General features: G+C 44.5%; 1 protein-coding gene across 1 annotated transcript in view; it reads right to left on the bottom strand.

Annotated features, from left to right (window-relative positions):
- The window catches only part of LOC119431550 (lysosomal alpha-mannosidase-like), a 34,562-nt gene that overhangs the window by 7,419 nt on the left and 5,307 nt on the right, over nt 1-21,836 (bottom strand). The window contains exons 4-12 of the mRNA XM_037699030.2: nt 20,843-20,989; nt 19,337-19,397; nt 15,000-15,039; nt 14,406-14,475; nt 12,093-12,224; nt 9,409-9,534; nt 5,604-5,801; nt 2,187-2,399; nt 173-291 (exon numbers count right to left, since the gene is read on the bottom strand). Coding sequence (XP_037554958.2) covers nt 173-291; nt 2,187-2,399; nt 5,604-5,801; nt 9,409-9,534; nt 12,093-12,224; nt 14,406-14,475; nt 15,000-15,039; nt 19,337-19,397; nt 20,843-20,989 — 1,106 coding nt within the window. The remainder of the gene's footprint in view (nt 1-172; nt 292-2,186; nt 2,400-5,603; nt 5,802-9,408; nt 9,535-12,092; nt 12,225-14,405; nt 14,476-14,999; nt 15,040-19,336; nt 19,398-20,842; nt 20,990-21,836) is intronic.

The following is a 21,836-nucleotide window of genomic DNA, read 5'->3' as shown; positions in this document are numbered from 1 at the left end:
CTGGGATTCGACCCCACGACCTTGTGCTTAGAAGCGCTGCGCCATAGCTGATAAGCCACCATGGCGGGTGCCAGGATAGTTTAGCAAGGATGCTCCTAGCGCACCGTGACTTAAGCAGGGGCGCCAGGAATTATTCTTTTACGTGGAATTTTAAGAACACGTTCCGTCTTACAGCTGCGTCAAGGGTCCCACGGTCCAGGTGAACTCGATGAATGGGCTGTCTTTATGCAGGGTTATCACTTGTGAGATGTAACCAGTGAAGCTCTGGTGGATTTCTTGCACCAAGTGTCCCTAGCGAAGAAAAAAGAAAATAACTATCTGAGAAAAAAAAATGTCATGTAAGTGGTCCCAGCGACTTTACCGTTCTCTCTACCAAATGTGCGTGAATGCGACCATCTTTCTGACAAATAAACTTTCACGAATTAGTTTCTGGCCTACAACCCTGCTCACCATAATAGCCAATAACCAGTTTGCCAATTTCGCATTTCGTTCCGTTTTCAGAGGTTTAGCCCTCCCAGTTTTTGGCAGGCAGACTTGCTTTTAACGCAACAAAGGTCTCGGACGAGCGCATCTTTGAAGTCGTACAGAGGAACGAGAAGGTGACAATGAAAACTCTTCGCGCGTAACGATTCTGGCCGGTTCCTGAGCTCATCTACGCTAACAGCAGATATAAATAAAGCTGTCGTAATGAGCATCAATCATTATTCTCACTACCGAAAGAACGCCGGTTCTAGAAGTTATCCCTGTGACGCATCATCTGACTAGACCTTATACCGTCAAATATCCTAGTTCATCACTTCATATAATCCTATGCTATACTCTACTTTGTTTCTTTAATAATAGACCGCCGGTTATTTCATGTGTTCTGTTATATGTATGTGTGTGTCTGTGTGTGTAATGCGTGTGAGAAGAAGATATGCGACACTTCATGTGTCGCATATCTCATCTGGAGTACTATGCCAGAAATACGGCACGGAAAACATCTGCAGTACTCATTATTGAATGTTTATTTCTCTCTCCTCTCCATTTCTCTGTGTTATACAGCAAAGAAGGAAATGATAGTACTAAGATGAACAACAACAGCAACAAGTCTACATTAGCGCAACTGACATCATAATTTTAAGGAAAAGCAATAGGTACGACTACTTAATTAGAAATGGTTAACGAAGAGAATAAAACACATTGGTCATAATTTAGGTATCCTGCTCGGTCAAAGCAAGGAAAATCAATAAGGATTGGGGTTAACAGAAAAAGAGGGTTGTTAGTAACAGGAGTGATCATTTTTAAGTTATCCATAACTTTTGAAATCACCTGTTGCAAATAACATAATTCTAGTCCTTGAGGTGGACTATTCAGAGAGGTGGACGTTACTTGCACGAGAAATGGAAACACATATTCAACGAATTAAAAAAATCACTAATTAACTTCTTCAGTACTTTACGACCCATATTGCAATTTACGAATCGTAGCCAGTGAGCTTGCAGCCGTATCCGCTTGGAAAGAATTTGCAGAATGGCACCACTTTGGAGACATGCGCCATCGAGCTCGTCGTAAAAATGCAGTTTTGCTTCACTTGCTTTTTTAACAAAACGCCCGTTTATGCAATGAAGCACGAAAGTAACTGGAACGCCCACGTATTTCGGCCCGCACTTTGGGAAATTATATGTCGAAACTGGCGTCATTATGGGGGTTCACTTCAAGCGAATACGTATTGCAAACTCACAGGCTGCATTTCGTAAATTGCACTATTTGCCATCCCGTAAATAAATATAGAGTTAATTCGCGAATTTCCGTTAATTAATTGAGTATATGTTTCGATTTCTCGTGCTAATAATGTACGCCTCTTCGAATAATCCATGTCAGGCACAAGAATTATGCTATCTGCCACAGGCGATATTTAAAAATACGGAAAACTAAAAGAAATGATCGCCCCTCTGGCGATAGAGCTTGTGACGGCTATGCGGTTTAGGTTTACTTTCTGTCTCTAATCCATTTCTGTAATTTAGCTGTAAAATAATTATCAATCAATCAATCAATTAGACATGTATTTGCAGTGCCCAGGAACAACCATGAGGTCTATGCGCTGACACACGCATACATACAAAAAAAAAGCGGCAGGGGAGTAGGCATGAATACTTTCGTTGTATGCAAAGGGACACCAAACGAAACGAAACGCGGTCACTTACCTTCACAACACTAATTTTGGGAGTTCCGATCTCCCGAGCGTCGCTGTATCCGCTGAACGTGTAGTGGCCAGGACGGTGCCCCTTGCCCGCCAGTCCTTCTGGATCCGTCAGGTAGGCGGCGAATGCCTGCCGGAGGTGCACCGCCGAACCTGGCCCTTTCAACACGACGGCAGAGACGAGACCCGTCTGTGGGTTCAACTCGACTCGGTAGCGCTGCGAAAGGTCCGCAGTGGATGCGACTGAGTTAGGTTAGGTTAGGGTAACAATGAATCTGCTTACAATGGTAATATATGTACTAAAAAGTTTATTTTCGTTCATTCTTCGAACGGAGATTGATTGCTTTTAAAGTGTAGGTGAAAAGATTCTTCTTTTTATATTTAATTTCGCACCTATACCTATAACCGTGGTTTTCACTGCGCAGCGTCACAAAGCGAAAACTATTTCCTCGTTTGTGGGCCGCTTTCGCCTACAAAAAAGTACTCGGGACTTGCCAGAGTGTGCCTTTTGTTTGTTTAGAACGAAATGTAGTTTTTGTTTATCGATAAACGATAAGCCAGACTACAGCGGATGCAGCCAAAACATTTGACGTCACGGCTATATGGTACAGAGACCTCAGCGTGGCATGACCACTGGTTATTAAGGCGAAAGCCTTGTATTTCTCATCGTTCAGTCTACCTTAAACGTCCTTGAGCGACAGCAGTGTCGTCTAACTGAAATCGTACCGATGACGACTCGGTGTAGTAATTTACTGCCTACACCGCCACCGCATCGTGTCTTACCTATATACAAACGCTCGCGCAACACTTTTCACGGTGCGCGGGTCCCCGTCGTCACCGTGTTAATTGATCGGAAAAAACAAGCCATAATAAGTAACAACGCATTTGAAGGAGAATGTCAATTAATTTAATTAATGACTCTCGAGCGGGCAGGCTTTCGCCTTCAGCCTCATTGGCGTATGCTGAAGTGACTGTCAATTATTTTGTTCTTGCGGTGTGTCTTGCTTAATATACCTCCTTTCATGAAGACAATGACCGCTTTGTTATTGCAGGATGGCATGAAAGGAAAAAAAATTGGCATCCATCCGACTCTACCAAGAAAGAAAGAGAGAATAAGCGATGAGAGGCAGATAGGCAAACCAGAGTAACTGCCCGGTTGGCTACTCTCCTTGGGGGAAAGGGGGAGGCAAGGGAAACGGGAAACGCTAGAAAAGATTAGAAAATAACAGAAAATATGACGATAACCTCTCCCCACAAGCACGAGCCGTGCAACTGAAAACGAATACAGTTTTTATTGTGTCCTGATGCTTTTGAAAAAGAAAAAAGAAACACGCTATAGTGCTATTAGAGCAACTCGCTCTGTCATCAGTTCGAACAAGGCTACAAGACACCCATATACGAGTTTATCGCAAGTCGTAGGGATGTCCTTTATAGGTGTCTGCTGCAGTCGGGCTAACGACAATATTCCCTTTCACAAACCTTCTTCCATTTAGCGGGCTTCTGCAGAATAGCATACACAAGCGTAGTTTACTATATAGGTTAACTTAATGTTCCGCTTTATTGTCCGTTCAAGTACCTTTAAACGGGGGAGGGGGGGGGGGGTTGAGGTACGAAATAGACCTACGTATCTAGCCGACCAAGGCTTTGCGCTTGGTCTTTGTTAACAGCAATTATATTCGTGGTTCCGGGGAGTGGAGGCATGTTAGAAAGACCAAAAGCTGACAAAAAAAAAAAAAAAACAGATAAGCCACTTCCGCGCTTGTGAAATCTGATAAGACAGCGGAGCTCTGCAGGCATGGGTGTAAAGCGTAGTGGGTATGACGCTCGATCGCCTTCGGACCGTGAGTACTCGGGTTCAAATCCCGCCTCTCTCTCTCTTTCTTTCTCTCTCGCTCTCATTCTCTCTTTCTCTCGTCCATAGCAAGTTGTTTTGCAATCGTCGGTACGATGCAATCATATGGTTCCCATAAATGCATGTTCTGCACGCGTAATGCGGAACCAATTGTAGCTTCGAAGTCACATTTCATTCAGACGATTTTACAACTGAAAGACTTTTATGATCAGAGAGACTTCCAACCAGACTGGTATCTATTGTGGATGCAGTGTATCCTTTTAGAGAATTGTTTACTGTAATAAATGTATTGTGAAGTGTTTGTTTTGTGCTTGTAGACGCGGCTATGAATATTTTGGCCGCTATGAAAATACCTTAAGGATGTCCGTTTTATATTCGTATTATATACCACGAAAAGAAAGTGGGTGTATAGCCTAGTGGTTATGAAGGTCGCCTTCTGACCTTGGGTACCCGGGATCTAATCCCGCCCCACCAAGAAAGTTTATTTTGTTTTGTTTATTTCTCTCGCTCTCAGTCTCTCTCTCTCTCTGCACCGCCTCTCCTCATTTCACACTCTCTGCACTTCGCTCGAAACTGCGAACACCATCGCTCCGTAGGGATCAACCTCGACCTTCAGCTCCGCTGTTAAAATAAAAGAAAGGTGGGTGATGACGCCACCTTCACTAACAGCTCATGACATCGTCAGGTTTTTTATCATCTATTCGGAGCTAAATAACAGCTTCGCATTAAGAAAAAAAGGCGTGTGCACGGTACTCGAAAATAAGCACAGTTTCAACGTTAACAACGTTTGCACACTTTTCCCGTTTGAACATACCCTAGGTGCCCAGAATCTTGGCAGCATTCGTTGTGTCGCACTGTCGTTACCGGTAGCACAATCTGAGCGCTAAATTCCATAAGGCAATGCACGGAAAATACTTTCCGGCGAGCCTACTATCATTCTTATATAAACAAAAAGAAAAGGCAAGCAGAGTGATGGGAACCATCTACCAGTCTAGGTTGGTTATGTGGATATCCTTAGTGCATGTATAGATTTATTGTCTGGCGTTTTCTTTAACCAGGAAGCGTTTTATCGATTTTCGAAGCATAACGCATGACGGTGCATAATGGTGCATGACGTCGTAACGGCTTCCACCACACGCTTTGCTGTGCACTCTCCTTTTCACGCTCCTTGACCACACTATATAGGCCTCTTATAACTATTTTTATTCTTGCGAGCGCATATTATATATAGTCACGAGTATACCTTAAAATACGAGAGACGGCATAACCTTTTATGAGCTCTATAACATCAAATCAATCAAAACAGGTATTGTATGGCTTCGTCGATCAACTCTGAGAACCACAGAAGTACGCCTGTAAAGATATTCTAGTAGTAAGCCTTTGAAAGTGATCACTCGTATCCCTTTTACATTTAAGCTGACGAAACTTAAGTTCAAATACGAAGATCTATTTATTCTGTTCACGTTATTTCACAGCACTAATGATCGCTTGAAACGTTAATATAATGCACACATATTTTGCGCTTGTGTGTCTTGTGGATAGTGTACGCCAACGGGGGTTATCGTTTACTTCGTTTTCGATGAAGCTGCTCTGGACGTCGGGCTTGAGGAAGTACGACTCGGATGTCGGCGTTTCGACCGGTGCTTCGTACTGAACGCTGTAGAGGCTGGCACCCAGGGGTTCGACGTTTGCCCGGAACACCAGCGACGTTCTGGCTTGGCTCTTACTCTCCGGGATCCCATGGCCGTGCGAGGCAAGCGGCAAGACCTGCGAGTGGATTCGACGATGCCCACTCACAGACGCACGTTGACAAACCCGGGTTTGGTGCAGAGCTGCACGTGTGCTGATAATGCTCGATTGACGTGGGACGCCACTTGGCAAGAATAGAAAAAAAAATTTACGAGACCCCTAAAAATAATCAAGTCGAACCCGAATATATCTGAAGGTTATCACAAGAAACGTTCTATATATAGGTAATTCGACACGTAAAATAACAATTCTGTAAAAAAATTTCTAGGGAATTAAACTGCTGTTCGTTATATACAATAATTCGTTATATGTGGGTTAGATGTATCCGGGATCGATTTCTATAATGAAGCTTTCTTAGCCGGACTTTCCTGGCCGTGGCTGCTGGGTGCTGCTGCTGTCTTGTCGAATAGGCCTAAATCGCATGTGCACTTATACCGTGCCAGCGTCGACTAGATCTTTGGGGTGATCGTCGGGTGAGTCAGATTGCGTAGCATGGGCGCGGGATAAACATGGCGCGCCAGTTTATTTTACATACATCATAGAGGCAGGAATGGAATGGGCAAATTTAGAGGATTTCATTGTGTGCTTCACGAAAGGGGCTTCGCTTCACATAAACACCAATATGTTCGCTTGATCTGCGTGATTTCTTTTGCAGTTCGTGGACTATACGTACACAGAATCCCCGCGGATCGTTTTATATTCGTCTAGACTCGTCGTCTTGCTTGTGCAATGTGTATAGCTGGTGTTTAGACGATAACAAGCTAACTTACTGAGGTGCACTTGTGTTTTATATGTTCTATTAAGTGCCGAACGGCTTATTTGTAGATTCTAGACATGTAAGCAAAATTATAACAGCCTAAGGCTCTATAGAAACAGTCAGTTTGTTTGAAAAAGTTTCTGCTCCGAAGATATATAGGTGTAACGGTTATAACTCATTTGAACTGTGATGCAACAAAACTACATACACCGACCAAAATAAAAGCTAAAAAATAATAAAAACTGAGTAAAAGACGTTTCCGCTTCGCTACGGAAGCCTTGTTCACAATGGGGTGAAGGAAAATTCGTTTCAGCTTATGTACTCTTGAGCACGTGACGCAAACAGCGCGTGTACGACGGGGGGAGAGTTCCCTCACTTCGATTGAGCGTGTGACGTGTTTTTTGTATCTCCAACGACTCTAGATAGAGACGTGATTTCAAGTTCCTTTCTTGGCCGATAATTCTTGACTTTTCCCAGTCAATCTTGTGGCCTGTTGAATCCGTATGTTCGGCAAGGGCATTCGAAACTGCTCGTTTCTTTTCGACATCGTTCTGATGCTGCCGCAGTCTCTGTTTGAAGTTGCCCGATTCACCGATGTATGCGTAGTCGCAGTCTGCGCAGGGTACCTTGTAGACCACGTCAGGAAACGATTCTCTCGGAAGCTTGTCCTTACCACCCACGAGTGCGTGCCTCAGCTTACACACAGGCACGTGTGCAACCTCAACGTCATAAGTGCGCAGCACACGAGGCAAGGCCTCGCTTATCCCAGGAACGTAGGGTATGGCAGCACGTTTTCTTGGTCGGGGATTAGCCGGTCGGACGGAATCAGATAGGCGGTGTTCCACAGCATTCAAAAACGACGTGGGATAACCGCTTGCCGAGAGATCGCCACGCACGCGGTCCAAGTCTATGAAACGGCCTTCTGCTTCGGTGCAAATGCGGTTCGCACGGTTGAGCAGGGAGGCAACAACCGACCTTTTGTGAGCGTCCAGATGAACGGAATGAAAGTTTAGGTAGCGGCCAGTGTGAGTTTCCTTTCGGTATACGCTAAACGAAAGCGCTCCATCGCATCTGCTGACAAGCACGTCCAAAAATGGGAGACTATTGTGGACCTCCGTTTCTACTGTGAATTGGCGTGATAATCGTTTTCTGGCGTGGTCTACAAGATACCCTGCGCAGATTGCGACTACGCATACATCGGTGAATCGGGCAGCTTCAAACAGAGACTGCGGCAGCATCAGAACGATGTCGAAAAGAAACGAACAGTTTCGGAATGCCCTTGCCGAACATACGGATGCAACAGGCCACAAGATTGACTGGGAAAAGTCAAGAATTATCGGCCAAGAAAGAAACTTGAAATCACGTCTCTATCTAGAGTCGTTGGAGATACAAAAAACGCGTCACAACAAGTGAGGGAACCCTCCCCCCGTCGTACACGCGCTGTTTGCGTCACGTGCTCAAGAGTACATAAGCTGAAACGAATCTTCCTTCACCCCATTGTGAACAAGGCTTCCGTAGCGAAGCCGAAACGTCTTTGACTCAGTTTTTATTATTTTTTAGCTTTTATTTTGGTCGGTGTCTGTCGTTTTGTTGCTTCATGTTTCATCCCGACCAGACGGGCTTCCGTCGAACCCTCGATTTCATCATTCGAACTGTCTTCACAATTTTTGTACATTGAACAAGATGATGTTGCTCGAAAGAGCTTCAAGGCGAAGAGAAACGGCGTGGATACAGTCTCTATTGCAGACTTGAATTTACATAAATTCAAGAGCACTCATTACCGTTCCTATAAAATGTTTGTATGGAATACAAATACGATATCTCAGTCTTCCAGCATAATAGACGTTTCACTGATGGAGTTGTAAAGACAATTTTTTCGGCGCAATGATATGCATTCACTCGCACACAAAAGGTTGACTTCTGGGATAGATACAGGGTGTTTCAGCGAACACTTTAAAAATCTTTAAAGGTTAATTGCCTGTAGCAGACCCCACAATTCCAGTTAATGAGCTGGTCTACTCGAACAGGCGGACATCACTTGCACAAAACATTGAAATGAATAATCGACTAATTAATAAAAAGTCCCTAATTAAGTTCTAACTAATTTGCTTATGGATCCGTATTTCCTGCACAGGAAGGCTAGTGCTCCTATTGAAAAGTGTGCTGTGCGGTTAAAGGCTTTGTAAGCAGCGAATCGGATGAAGAAAGTGATGCGACTGTGGAACCGATGCCACTGCCCCCTCTGAGCTCGTTAACAGCGGTGGAGTACATCGCTTCACTTAAGCATCTGGTCTGCAGCAAAGCTGAGCTCTTCGCTGCTTTGAACAATCTCGATACCGCGACAGCTGGTTCAGCATTGACGAAGTAAAGCAAGCTTACCGACTTCTTTGGAAAGCAATGAACGTTACTGCCATTTCGTTAGGATATTTTTGATTACCCACTTATTCGCCTGGCTACAACGAACCCGCTTCAACGAACGCATTCTTCAGCGTAATGGTCGTTGTAAGTGGGCTAGACGCGACCTTATATATAGTCACAAGGGCAAGTTTCTAAGTAGGAAAAACCACATTAACGAGCGTTTTCGGATGGCAGTATATAGACCTCATATAGTCCCAAGGACTAGCTTCGATTAATTCTAAGTAAGCAAAACCATGCTAACGGCTGTATTCAGGGTGCAGTTAATAGATCTTATATAGCTGTAAGGACAATTTAAAATAAAAACAAGCAGTCTGGAAGCATTCTACAGAACATCTACACATCGCCTAATTAACGTTTACGAGGGTGTATCGAAACATTTACCGGCAGAACACGTTGCACAGAGTGATTGAATGCTGGTATTCTAGCCGCTATTCGTAGTTCCTTGCGTACCTGGGAATCGGTTCTCGCACCGTCGGGCCCAGACACGGTTATGCCGGACCGGTCGCTGGTCCCTAGTGGCAGTCGCACGTATGGCGACACCACCACGCTGGCGGGGTTGTAGACGATGACGGTGAACTGTGACAGCAAGACAGACGCTTCATTGGGAATTCCGCTTCGAGTGTCACGAAGCCAGTCATGAAGTCACGATGAATTCCGCGGCGAGCTCACGAAGTCATGGTGCATAGAACTACTGAGGTTGTAATGCGGTCGTAATGATTCGCGTTAACAAGGAACACATCACATGAATGGATCTGTCCAGTTGAGAGGATGGCGTCCAACTGCCAGCCTACTACGTACGCAGCACGTTTATTTATTCATTTATTCGGATGCTTACATTGGCCCAGTGGGCATTAAAGTAGGGGGGGGGGGGGTTGTTAACTGTTTATGCATAAGATGGTGTGCAGTGAAACAACAAAGAGTGCAAAGCAATAGCTATACAGGAATCATTATGACATGAATTTGCCGACTAAAATGAAAAATACACATGAAATACGCATGAATTTGTACAAACGAGAGGTAACTACGACTTAAAGTTGATTACGAAGGGCTATGGAAATTTCGTCGCTACCGGCAACTTCAATGACGTCACAGGGAATTCGATTTCAGTCGCTTATGGTGTGGGGAAAAAAGAATTCTTGAAAGTAAGCATACGAGGTAGACGTCCTTATTTGGTGCTGTGCGATAGAAGTACACATCACTTAAAAATGACATACGAGAAAAAGTTTGACGTGACGCAAGCGTTGGCCAGCCAAGGGAATTCTTTATCGCAGTGAGACTGCTTCGAGAAGTGTAGTTGTTTTTAAGAAAACGTACAACACTGTTCTTTGTCGCCCCAAGAGTGCTTATACGTATGGGTGCCATACGATGGATGCCAGCTTCACAGTGTGCCATGGAGTGAAATCAATCCTCATAGTAATTAACAGTTCACTTCCAGCCGCGGGGCCATTGGGTACTGCATATGAATGCATATGAAACAGCAAAACAAACTGAAATACAACGCTTTGCGCCTAGGCTGGTACAGGATCAATTCGCCCGCATTACAACTGCTATAGTTATATGCACCATCACTTGTCTGAAAGAAGTTTTTCACACCTGGGTTTACTTGGATAGCAATATATTTCAATCAAGGAAGAAAATAATGCGGCACTGTTGAAGAACGAGGAAGATATACGAATCAAAATTTGGAGGACGCTTAAGCTTCGCCTTTAAGTGTGGAATGCGATATCATTCAAAGATCCCTGAATGCTTGACAGGCTTCCCGGCAACTGCAGCGTTCTTTTTTCCCCACCTTCGCCTCTGCACGCCGCTACCGTTTTACGCTGCCGAGGAGGCGAGCGCCATCTGGATAGTGTTTACGCAAGTAACCTGCCCGGGCGCGCCGCTGTTGGCATGGTCGAAATGCTGGAAAAGGGGTTTGTGTTTGAGTTTCCTCGTAACAAAAATATGTTCTCTCGCATATTAAAATTACAATCCGACGTTATCAATGTCTATAGGTTATAGTTAAGTCGTACTTTACGATTTGTTTGACAGATTTTACTTTGAGAAATACACTTTTGTTCACTAACGCCTCTGCACCACGCGGAGGGCCTACGGGGTCGGGGTGGTTCGGGGTAATTTTCTCCGCCACAGACGCCGGCGCTTACGCCGACGCCGGATTTTCTGCGACACGGGCCCCTTAACGCTATCGCGTTAAAACGTCATTGAATTCAACTGCTGAGCTAATTGAAAAGACGCTAAGGTAATTTATTGCCGTTAACTTAAGTGGCAGCTACAGCAGAAGGATTTCCTTTTTTCGTGCACTTTCGCACAGCGACGTGGAACCACTATATGCTTCTTTATTTTCTTGTTTAATATGACTATCCCTGCTGTAGAGCACTGTTTCGTTTGGTCGTTATATCTGACTATGCGGAAGGCAATGTACTTGTGTTTGTGCTACTGCTGCTTCATTTACAGCAACCAACGCTGTAAGCAACCCGCTGGTGGAAGCGAACTGCTTAATAAGTGTATTCACTTCACTCCATGGCAACCTGTGAAGTTGACACTATATGATTGCCAACCCTTTTGAATACCATCATAAACAAACGAATTCAGACAGGACCAAGCGCTGGCGTATTACCACCTTTTTCTTTCGTAATAATATTTGGCGCCTGTTGTATAGTTATACGAACTCTTACCAAGTTGCCTAGTTTAGAGTTCTATTCTCTGAACTTCCCGTTGCGCTGTACAAAATATAGTCTATGTTTCCCCGAATAACCTGCAATGTTGTAACTATCGCATAATGCCCTCTGGCCGTGACGAACGTTTTTTTTTGTTTGTTTTTTACAGGGAATCATACACAGAATGCATCCGATCAACGATTGTGACTCAGACACTGCAAAATATGAATTTGGCTCACCGAGAATGTATCCTGTGACGTACCACAAGTACACTCGAAGTCTCTCGACAGGTGAGTCGTCGCGAAAAGCATATATATATATATAGATAAATCTATGCCCAAGCAAAGGTTGTCTCTGAGTAACAGAAACAGATATCGAAAGCTATGCTTTTGCAAGCAGCATGCAGTGGTAGTGCTTGCGGAACCGGAAACACGTCGTGACCAACATGGTTTATATACCACCTATAGCGACTCGCACCTCCCTCTGTGTTTCGGTGTGCTGACACTCGCTCATGTTTAAGCGATGGCAGAAGTGCAGCTGGTGCTCGTTAGCGCCGGCATCGGACGCACCCAGGTTCAGCAGCGATGCCAGGCTTGCGCTGATCACCCCCTGCGGGAAGGCAGACAGCATGCTCGTCGGTAGGTCTGAGACACTATGTTCCGTAAAACATGCTTATTGGCGTAATAAGACAGAGACTAAAGAAGGAACACAGGACCTTTAGTCTCTGTCTTGTTACGCTAGTAATCATGTCTTATTATGGAAATCATTACCAACTAGCCCAACTTTATGCCTTAACTATGTGCCACCTGTTTGAATTGCAGTCAACCAGCTGATACGAAAGAGGAAAAGCACTCAGTAATGCGGAAAGTTGGGAGTGTAGGTGATTAATTATCATACCTTGTTGGTGAAGCAGCACACTGACCAGGACAAGGTGGAGCGACACAAGAATACACAAGAAGAAATAGGTAGATATAGGTGCATGGTGAAGCATATGCAAAATAATTCGTCAAGTGCAGATCGTCCGTTGTATACTGTTTAGCCATATCCTGTGGAAAAGTATACATCGACCAAACAGGTCGGTGTGGGAACGCAAGACTTTTGGAGCACAAAAGGTGATCACCGGGGGGAAACATTCATTCCAACATTAAAGGGAATTATTCACAGCATGGGTGCTTACCGCATTTCGATGACACTACAGTTCCTTCGCATGATAAGGTTCAGCTGACCAGGAAAATAGTGGACGCGTTTAACATTTACAATAGAAACGATGGTTGTACCAGTCCACCATATGTACTTCTCAGCCATCGGGCGAGGTCGTCGCCTTTTTCGACGGACGCTAGAATAAATTTGTAAAGATAATTTGGTTGGTGGTCCAACGATTAGAATTTTCTTGTTCGATTGCGTAGTATCTGGAGAGCAACAATGATAGATAGGACATGCCGAACCACCCCGAGCAACGAAGAACATCTTCTAAGAAGGAAGAATATAAATACGCGGGATATACGAACATTCGACTCAGTTTCTATGCTGGTTTCACGTGTTTGATTGGTGTTTACGTTTGCCTGATCATTGTCTTATGGTGTGTTTAGTACAAGTGCTATGGTTTTTCAACCTTCTAATGAAGAAAACGAAAAAAAACGAAAAAAAAATAGTGTGGCTGAGGGGTAATATCCTGGACGGCCTATCGCAGCGCCATGCGAGTTTTTAAAAATTTTCTTGCAAAGTATTTTGGGATTCTTCCACCGACGAGACAGGCGGGACAATAAACCGACAAGGGTAGTGAGGCCATAACCGATATCGCTATAAATCGCATGGGCTTCTGTTGTGGCACAGTGATTTTTCACAAACTCCCTCCACCATGCGAAATTCCGTGGAAAGAAGTTGATATTAAATTATGGGGCTTTTACGTGCCAAAACCACGATCTGATTATGAGGCACGCCGTAGTGGGGGACTCCGGAAATTTGGACCACCTGGGCTTCTTTAACGCGCACCTAAATCTAAGTGCACGGGTGTTTTCGCATTTCACCCCCATAAAGCAGTTGATATCAGGCACCCGTTCGTTGTCCATTACGTGTCAGTGCATTCATTTAGTCATTGTTTATTTTATGATATAGGGGTGAAACACTTTCGAATTACAGGGGATGAAACTAAAGGTAAGCAAAATACAACGAAATATCTAAATTGCAGAGAAATTTGAATATACGAAAGGAGTGGGAATTGACGAAAGGCGAACGAAATACTAGCATTTGGTGAAGGAATTGAAGGCAGCTCAAGTAAGAGCAAACTAATTTCAATGAGAGACCAATAAAGAGGAACTCTTAACAGAGAGACACTAAACAGAGAGACACTAAACAGAGAGACAATAAACTAGTGTATATGTAAAAAAAGAAGAAAAGATATCATGGGGGACGGGGTTAGGAGCCCGTCCGGTTTTTGTATACAATGAAGTTTTTTCTACTACTACTTAACCGCAGCAACGTCCAATGGGAAACATCGACTACGTCACACTGATGTCCACCAAGAAAAGCTTGCCTGGAAAGCTTTTGCGATCAGGTAGCATGACGGCTTTGTATACTAAGTTGTTACGCATTCTCAAAATGCGAGCAGGAGCAGGCAACAAAAGATTTACGATTTATTGGTCAAGACCTATGCTGTGGAAATACGGCCGAGAGCGATGGACACCCCACCTGGTGTAGCGATGCATGAGCGCATACTTCACGCATGAGCTAGTGAGAGGTGAAGCGTGCTATCATGATTCGGCGTATAATGCAAGAAAATAGTCAGCTTGCCTCACATTGCTCTATGCCGGCGTTCATCCTGTTGGTGTAGTCAAGGTCCGCTGCGTACGAGCACGTTCCCCTGCAAAATAAAGACGTCGGAGTGAGAGGAAGCGTTTTGTTAGTTAAAGTGACGTACAATCGAGGAATAAAGCTTGTAGAGCGGAGATACCTAAAAAGCAGTTTTGGACGAAGTAAAAAAGCCTTAAAGCGTACCGATGTCCCCGGTGCCATTGTAGTCGGTTGTAATACAATTCCTCAAAATTGATTTTCTTCGCCGTTTCCGTCTTGGGATGGTGTGCGAAGCAGTCGCAAACTAAGAACGAAGTGAAAACAGTTAAGTGATACCTACTCGCATCGTTTCACTGATTGTGATATATGAAGCCACCGAATGTTGCCGCGAAGTTCCTTATCGCGCTGTAGGCTGAGAAAACGTTACATTACGAAAGGCTTTGTATAATTACACGTGTGTTCATCATACGATGGATCTCAATTTCAAGATATGCGGGTTCCTCTGGAGTCCATAGAATCCATTAGATCTGTGACTCGTGAACGTTTGTTCCCAACTATGGCGAAATCATGACAGCAAGGTCGGTGGAGACTCACGTGACTCCATCGTGGTGCTGCACTGTCGCCACGGCTTCACCTGCGTACATGCGTGTGCAGTACTGACGTGTTATCAATGCTTGTTATAAAAAAAAGCACTATGCGTTTTGTATACACAGTAAACCCTCAACGTTATTAGAAAAGATTGGAAGGTTTTCTATAATGATTGTAGCATATAAATAAGAAATAAAGCAAGAAAGAAAGAAAGAAAGAAAGGAAGAAAGAAAGAAAGAAAGAAAGAGAACAAAACACAATACACATTATAACAGTCGCTTTCAGCGCTGTACATTGAATGCAGATAGGGCATCCAACACATCAAGGACCACACTTCAAAGCAGTTCGTAAAGCGGCCTGTCAAAACAAACGCGGAACACTCTTGATGGTGCCTATAGCAATGACAATGAAAAATGGTATTCACGAACTGAATACTTCACAGTTCCTGTCCTCGCACTTATGATAGGAAATAAAATGCCATGACGTCAATACCCCAGATAAACGCTGTATATATGCTAGATAAGTTCGATAGGAAATGCAATGATAAAACAATAACACTAGCTTACAATATCCCATAAATAAGAAAACGTAGTAAGAGAAGCCATGTTTGTGAAAGAGCCCGACATAAAGCTACGCGGAGTACAGGCAAACAAAAACATTTGTGATAGCCCGTTCGAGCGGTAATGCGCATTCTGGGGTTGTACGTTGTTTCAGATGGCACTATATCAACCGTTACACTTACGCAACCTAGAATTCACCAGTGATCCTCACTCTGCGAATATAGTGATTATTTAAGAGGATCTGGCCCGTATTGTACTCTGTTTCACACATAGCAGGCAACACAACGAAGCCTAGGGAGACTTCTCTCACTACTCGCATTAGTACAAAAAAAGTGCGTCAAATATCCAAGAGACATAGAAATGGCGGTCATGTAATTCGCTGTAACGCTGTCTCAAATTTTCATGTGGAGAAATTTGACGGAATTATTGAGTGGATGGTGTCGCAGATGTGACACTGTTTACCATTGAACGAGCGGAGTCACACATTTATGCCGCTTGCGGCTTCAGCGCACCACTTGCGCTCGCGGCCGAAACATATATAGTCCGTAACATCCCCCCCCCCCCCCTCACACGTACTGCACGGTCAGTATACACAATACATTATTTGCCGTAAACGCTAGTCCAAGGCTGACAACTGTTACATACGAGGGAATCACTCCGTATAGAGTCTTGCAGAGCAACAACTGCACTGCGAAACGCGTGCAAGAGAAACCAATTGGCGTACTACTTACATAGCTTCCGCGGCGTTGCATGCCTAGTCTGAAAGGACGAGAGAAGAAAGGGAACCGACGGGCTTCATTTTGTTAATCATGACCACATAAAGCCAACAGACAATGAAGCCAAGGAAAGCACTGTCTGTTGGCTTGATGTAGTATGAAATGAAGTATACAGGGTGTTCCAGCTAACTCGTGCCATGTTTGAAGAAAAATGCGCTTGTGCTTTAGAAGAACTTAGTAGTGTTCATGGTCCTCTTGAGCAGACAGACAGACGGAAAACTTTATTAAGGCGAGAGCGTTAAGGGCTCCGTGTCGCAGAAAATTCGGCGTCGCTGCCGGCGTGGGCGTGCATGGGCTCGCCGGAGTCGTTGGCAGAAATAATCATCCCGAACGACCCACACCGCGCAGGCCCTCCGCGTGGCGCAAGGCGTTAGGGAACAAAATTGAATGCCTCAAAGTAAAATCCGTCAGAAAATTTGTAAAGTACGACTTTCCCACAACATACAGACGCGATTGCGTCGGATTGTAATTTGAAAGTACGAGAAGAGAGCCTGATAAGCAGCCAGGGATCTTTGAATGCTATCGCGTTCCACTCTTAAAGGCGAAGCTTAAGCGTCCTATAAATTTTTTCATATCCGGCTTGTTTGTGGACTGGGCTCCCGCGTAGGTGTCGGCCAAGAGGTCTTGCCTCCAGACGGCTTCCTCCGCCCGCTGGATTGCCCTGAGTTGCTCGTCCAGGGTTGAGCTGAGCAGCGCGGCCCGCCAACGCGCGTGGAGGCTGTTGGTGGAGGCTGCGTTCTTATTACTGTGTATTAATCCCTGGCATTGCCATAGTATGTGTTCTAAGGTAGCTATCGCATCACAGTGTTTGCTTTTATCGGTAGTGTATATTGCTGGACATATAAGATGTAGTAGTGCCGGATTCTTATATGACTTGGTTTGTCACTGTCGCCATTGCGACCTATTGTCACTCTTCATTGTCATTGTCATTGTATTGTCACTCTGTCATTGTGACCTATTGTCACTGTCGCAGACTGCGACCTATTGAGTTTTGGGTGAGGTGGTGGGTAAACGCACCTCTGCAGTTTATAATGTTTAGTAATATAACTGAATCTAGTCATTCTGTCCTCCCACTCCTACCCATCGGGGTACTCTGACGAGAGATCAACATCAATCGTAGCTCGGAAAGTGAGCCCTCGAGCTACGTTGTGTGCTGCCTCGTTAGGGTTGTCCTCTCCCGTGGGGTCGGGGGCGTGGGCTGGAATCCATAGAATGTGGACGCATTTATCGTCATGGGTTCTTTTTCCTGTTTTGAGAACTTCATACAATTAATACCCCCCCCCCCCTCACCTAAAAAAGAACGACGAAAAAAAAAAAAAAAAAAAAAAAACAGGATAACAGCAAGTTGCCAAGTATCCGAATTAAACTGTGTGCGAATGATGCCTCCAAATTTTATGTTTTTTTGGATAAGCCCCGGAAATAGACCTATTCACAGGCTTAGCGGTGGCATGTCTTCTGGAACTGTGGCTCATCGGCACGCGCAATGTGTATTCTTCTACATAATTATCACATCACTGAGATGATAATCATGACAGGCTCAGGTAGCTCTGAATCTCTGTCTTCAAAATTTATATTGAATGTGTTCTAATCTCGCGTACAACTTTCTATGACAATGAAGCTAAAGCTACAGTGCTTCTGCACATACGTTACTGCACCAAGCACTCCGACCGAGTTTGACAGTACCTTAAGCCCCTCCCCTTTCTTAAAAAGGAAAATAAAAGTTTATCCATTCATTCATTCACTAGATTTTTTTGGAGGCGACACTGAATCAGTGTAGCATCCAGGTGCGAAAGTTTTGCGTTTGCCAAAATAAGGAAGAAAAAGGCGAAAATATAAGTCAAATTTAACACGAAGTCGTGTGCCTTAAGGATGGATGGATGGATGGATGGATGGATGTAAAACTTTAATGAACGTCCTGAGGTACGCGACTCAGCGCGCAGCGGGCCGCTCCCACATTGGGACAGTCAGGCCATGCCCGACCTCGTGTGCCTTATGCATTTTTTTTTAAATGTAAGCGTTGCACTTGAAGGCACACGAAAAAGAAACGCCTTTTCATAACAACTGCTTTCATAAATGTGTTGTCGTTCATTTCGCGGCAATAAGTTGGTTAATAAAAGAGAAAATGAAGGTGAAAGTTACGTATATATATATATATATATATATATATATATATATATATATATATAAACACATTGTTAAGTTTCCTTCCTAAACTGCAGCGCAGATACGTCAGTGATGAGTCGCGGATTTCAAAAAAAAAATATGGGGTTTTACGTGCCAAAACCAGTTCTGATTATGAGGCACGCCGTAGTGGAGGACTCCGGAAATTTGGACCACCTGGGGTTCTTGCGGATTTCAGAGTACTCTTTCGTGATTAGGCCATTGCGGTCAGGTTTCAACGCGAGTTTCTCAGCCGGAAAGTTCATGATAAACATGCTTGGTTGGGTGATGCTCAACGACGATACGCCCATTCTCATCGTGGGGGCAATATTCGCTACAAATGACCCACCATAACCACAGCTTCGCTGGCTTCCATATTCACAGTAGTGCCATTTTTTTTCTGGCATGCGAAGTATCTTCTCGTAGTATGAGTGACTGTTTAGATATTCCAGAAGAGCAACTTGCTAATACAGCTCAGTTTTTCCCATTAGTGTCCCTTTATTAACATGTCTGTTCTCAGCTCCGCCAGCCCTATGTAACGCAAATGAGACCTTGGCAATGCCTTCAGGAGCGCGGTTAATTTGGCGCCCTTAGCCTTTCAAGCATTCCCCTCCCAAAGAAAGTACAGCTGTATTTTCTTCAGTTGTGCTTTGCAGATGCAGTCCTCTTAAGCATGGGATGTTTACAATATGACTAGTGCTGCCATGGATATGTGTGTGCACATTCCATTAGTGTATACCTGTTCATAATGATGTTCATGTGTCATTTACACACATCTTAGGCAAGCAGTGGATACGCTTTAGTGGTGCTTAAGATGACAGAGTGAGCCCAAGAGGCATGTGCTTACCTAACTGCCTTGCTCTTTCGGAGGCGTCCTGTAGGCCATAGAGAGAAAGCTGCTTGCAGGCCTGTGGAACGAAATTCAGTGTTCGATGGAACATAAAGTGGGAAGGTTGAGGCGTTTCTCTTCTTCTTCTTTTTTTTTTTTTTGCTTGAATAACAATAGGTAACTGTTCCAGCAGCTGAGTTCGTATTTCTGAATACGCACCATCTCAGAGAGCTCTCAGGCTCTTTCGAGCAGGTTGATTTAACAGCAAGTCTTAGATAAAAGTACACATATTTTTTACGGAACAACAAGAACATCGAAAGAATATTGGCAGCAGTTGCAACACTACTTAAGTTGCACTGAACAAAAGAGCGCAGAGTTTTAAAAGGAATCTCTTTTGCATGTCTACTTGGCTGGGATTAGGCTTGTGGGGATCGCCGAGTTGCATTGACATTTGATGGACAGTGTAAATCAGCAGCTCCCAGTATACGCAGTCGGTGCTACGTTTAGCGCGATGCTACACTGATCAATTGATGGTGTGCGCATCTCTGAGCAAGCTTGGCAACGGCTTTCTAAGCCAACGCGGAGAAGGATCCTGTAGGTAGGGCGGGCCGGGGGGGAGGGGGGGGGAGGAGGATGTTATCGGTTATCATGGCCAGTGTACGTGCGTGAGGCGAGCGCACCACTGAAGCCAAGGCTAATTCGGGAGTGGACAGTGAAAATTCCAGGAAGAGCGGACAAGTGTGTTGAGAAGTATTGAATCCGTATTTTGTGCGCGCAGTCATTTCCAGATTGAATTGTTTATTTATCGTATAATTTTTTATTTGCGTAACTCGCTGCTGCCGCTTCCTGGTAAGAGCTACCACGGTTCCTGGAAGGAAGTGAAGGCGCTTGAGGCTGTATCGCTAGATTGAAAGATGACAGTGAATATCTCTGTCTGCGTAGGCGCGGCGTGCTCTTGGTGCCTTCCTTACTTTCACAGGTGCTTTAGAAAATGCGTTTCGAATATTTTAAAAGTCAGGAAGATGTGAGCATGGGGCGATTACTCCAGTATTGCTTTTACCGACCCCATGCTACGTAGACAGGAAGTAGCAAGTAGACAAATAACTACGAAACTTGGGCTAATTAACACACCCCCATCTCCAAGCCTCCTGCTTAGCTGTGATGATAGAGCGACCGCCCCGGAAAGGCGTTAGCCCCTGTTTCGATCTCCTGACAAGAACAATTTTTCTTCAACTGCGCAGCTTTGTTTTCAGAGCAACTTGTACGGATTACCTTTGTAGCTCCGTGCTACAGTCTGGTAGATGGCAATTTATGATATTTTTATAGAGAGTTGCTGCATGGAGTCTACGTTCTCTGAACTTGATAAAACTCACTGAAGAATTGAACATTCTGAATTGAGTCCACGACTGTACGCTTTTTCATATTTCTGACGGTGCAAAAAAGTGTACTGAAAGAAAACTTTCAGTGAGTAGAATTATTGGGCACCTGAAGGGCATGCTAGAGAATAGAAGACCTCTCGCTTACTTGGAGGAATCCATTTGCGTATCGTATCATCATCTTAAGGTTCGGCCGCGTGGTGTAAAATCCCGTCCACGTACGGCCCGGCTCATCCGAGTACGGCAGCAAATCGTCCGAGAAGCGAGGCCAGGTCTTCGAAGCCTCATGAAGTGCCTGTAAGAAAAAAAATCAGTTTTGGCATACATTGTCGCAACTTACAGTGTAATTACAGTCTAAATTACAGTGTAATACATGACCCTCCCATATAAGAATCAGCTAGCGCAAGACAGGGGCAATTAGAGATCGCAGAGAGAGGCCTTCGTCCTGCTGTCGACGTAAAAATAGGCTGATGATGATGATGACACGACCCTCTTGCTGATGGCAACTATTTATTCGAATCATTTGGCATCGTTCGACAGCTATTTTTGAAACCACAAAAGAAGACTCACTTTCCCTGAGATAAGCCCAGTGCCCAGATAAGCCCATGAGCACTACCTTCGCTCATGGGCACTACCATGGGCACTGGTAGTGCCCATGGTAGTGCCCATGTCGGGAAGAATGCTAAGCACCTCCGATTAAGCACACACATATGGCACACAAATTTCTACGAGATAGTGAATATAGTCTTATTCGTTAAAAAAGTGGGCTGAGATTAGAAGTTTTCATGCGTCACCTACACAGCAAGATTAAGGAAACTGAAGGTATTTATAACTAGTTACGATCGTATGAAGGCATAAGAGAACGAAATGAAGGATAATCATCAGAGAAATTACCATTTTTTTGCATTTATTTGGCAAATTTTGGCTGAGGTTACGTTAGGGATAAACTTTACACTCCTAATTCGCTTCTCGCGTGGCCGAAAGCACACGCGGCCCGCGCGCCGTATGTTGGATTGGAGATCACGTGCTGTTAGGGGCAGGGCGAAAGGCAGGCATTCACAGGCGAGCAGAGATGGCTGTTGATTTGATGCGCACTGTCCTCCCGTGCGCTTTTAGTGTTGGAGGTGGCGTAATCTGAGTTT

This window comes from Dermacentor silvarum, chromosome 10 (assembly GCF_013339745.2).
Source record: "Dermacentor silvarum isolate Dsil-2018 chromosome 10, BIME_Dsil_1.4, whole genome shotgun sequence".
In the NCBI taxonomy this organism is placed as follows: domain Eukaryota; kingdom Metazoa; phylum Arthropoda; class Arachnida; order Ixodida; family Ixodidae; genus Dermacentor; species Dermacentor silvarum.
This window is presented reverse-complemented; position numbering and strand designations above follow the sequence as displayed.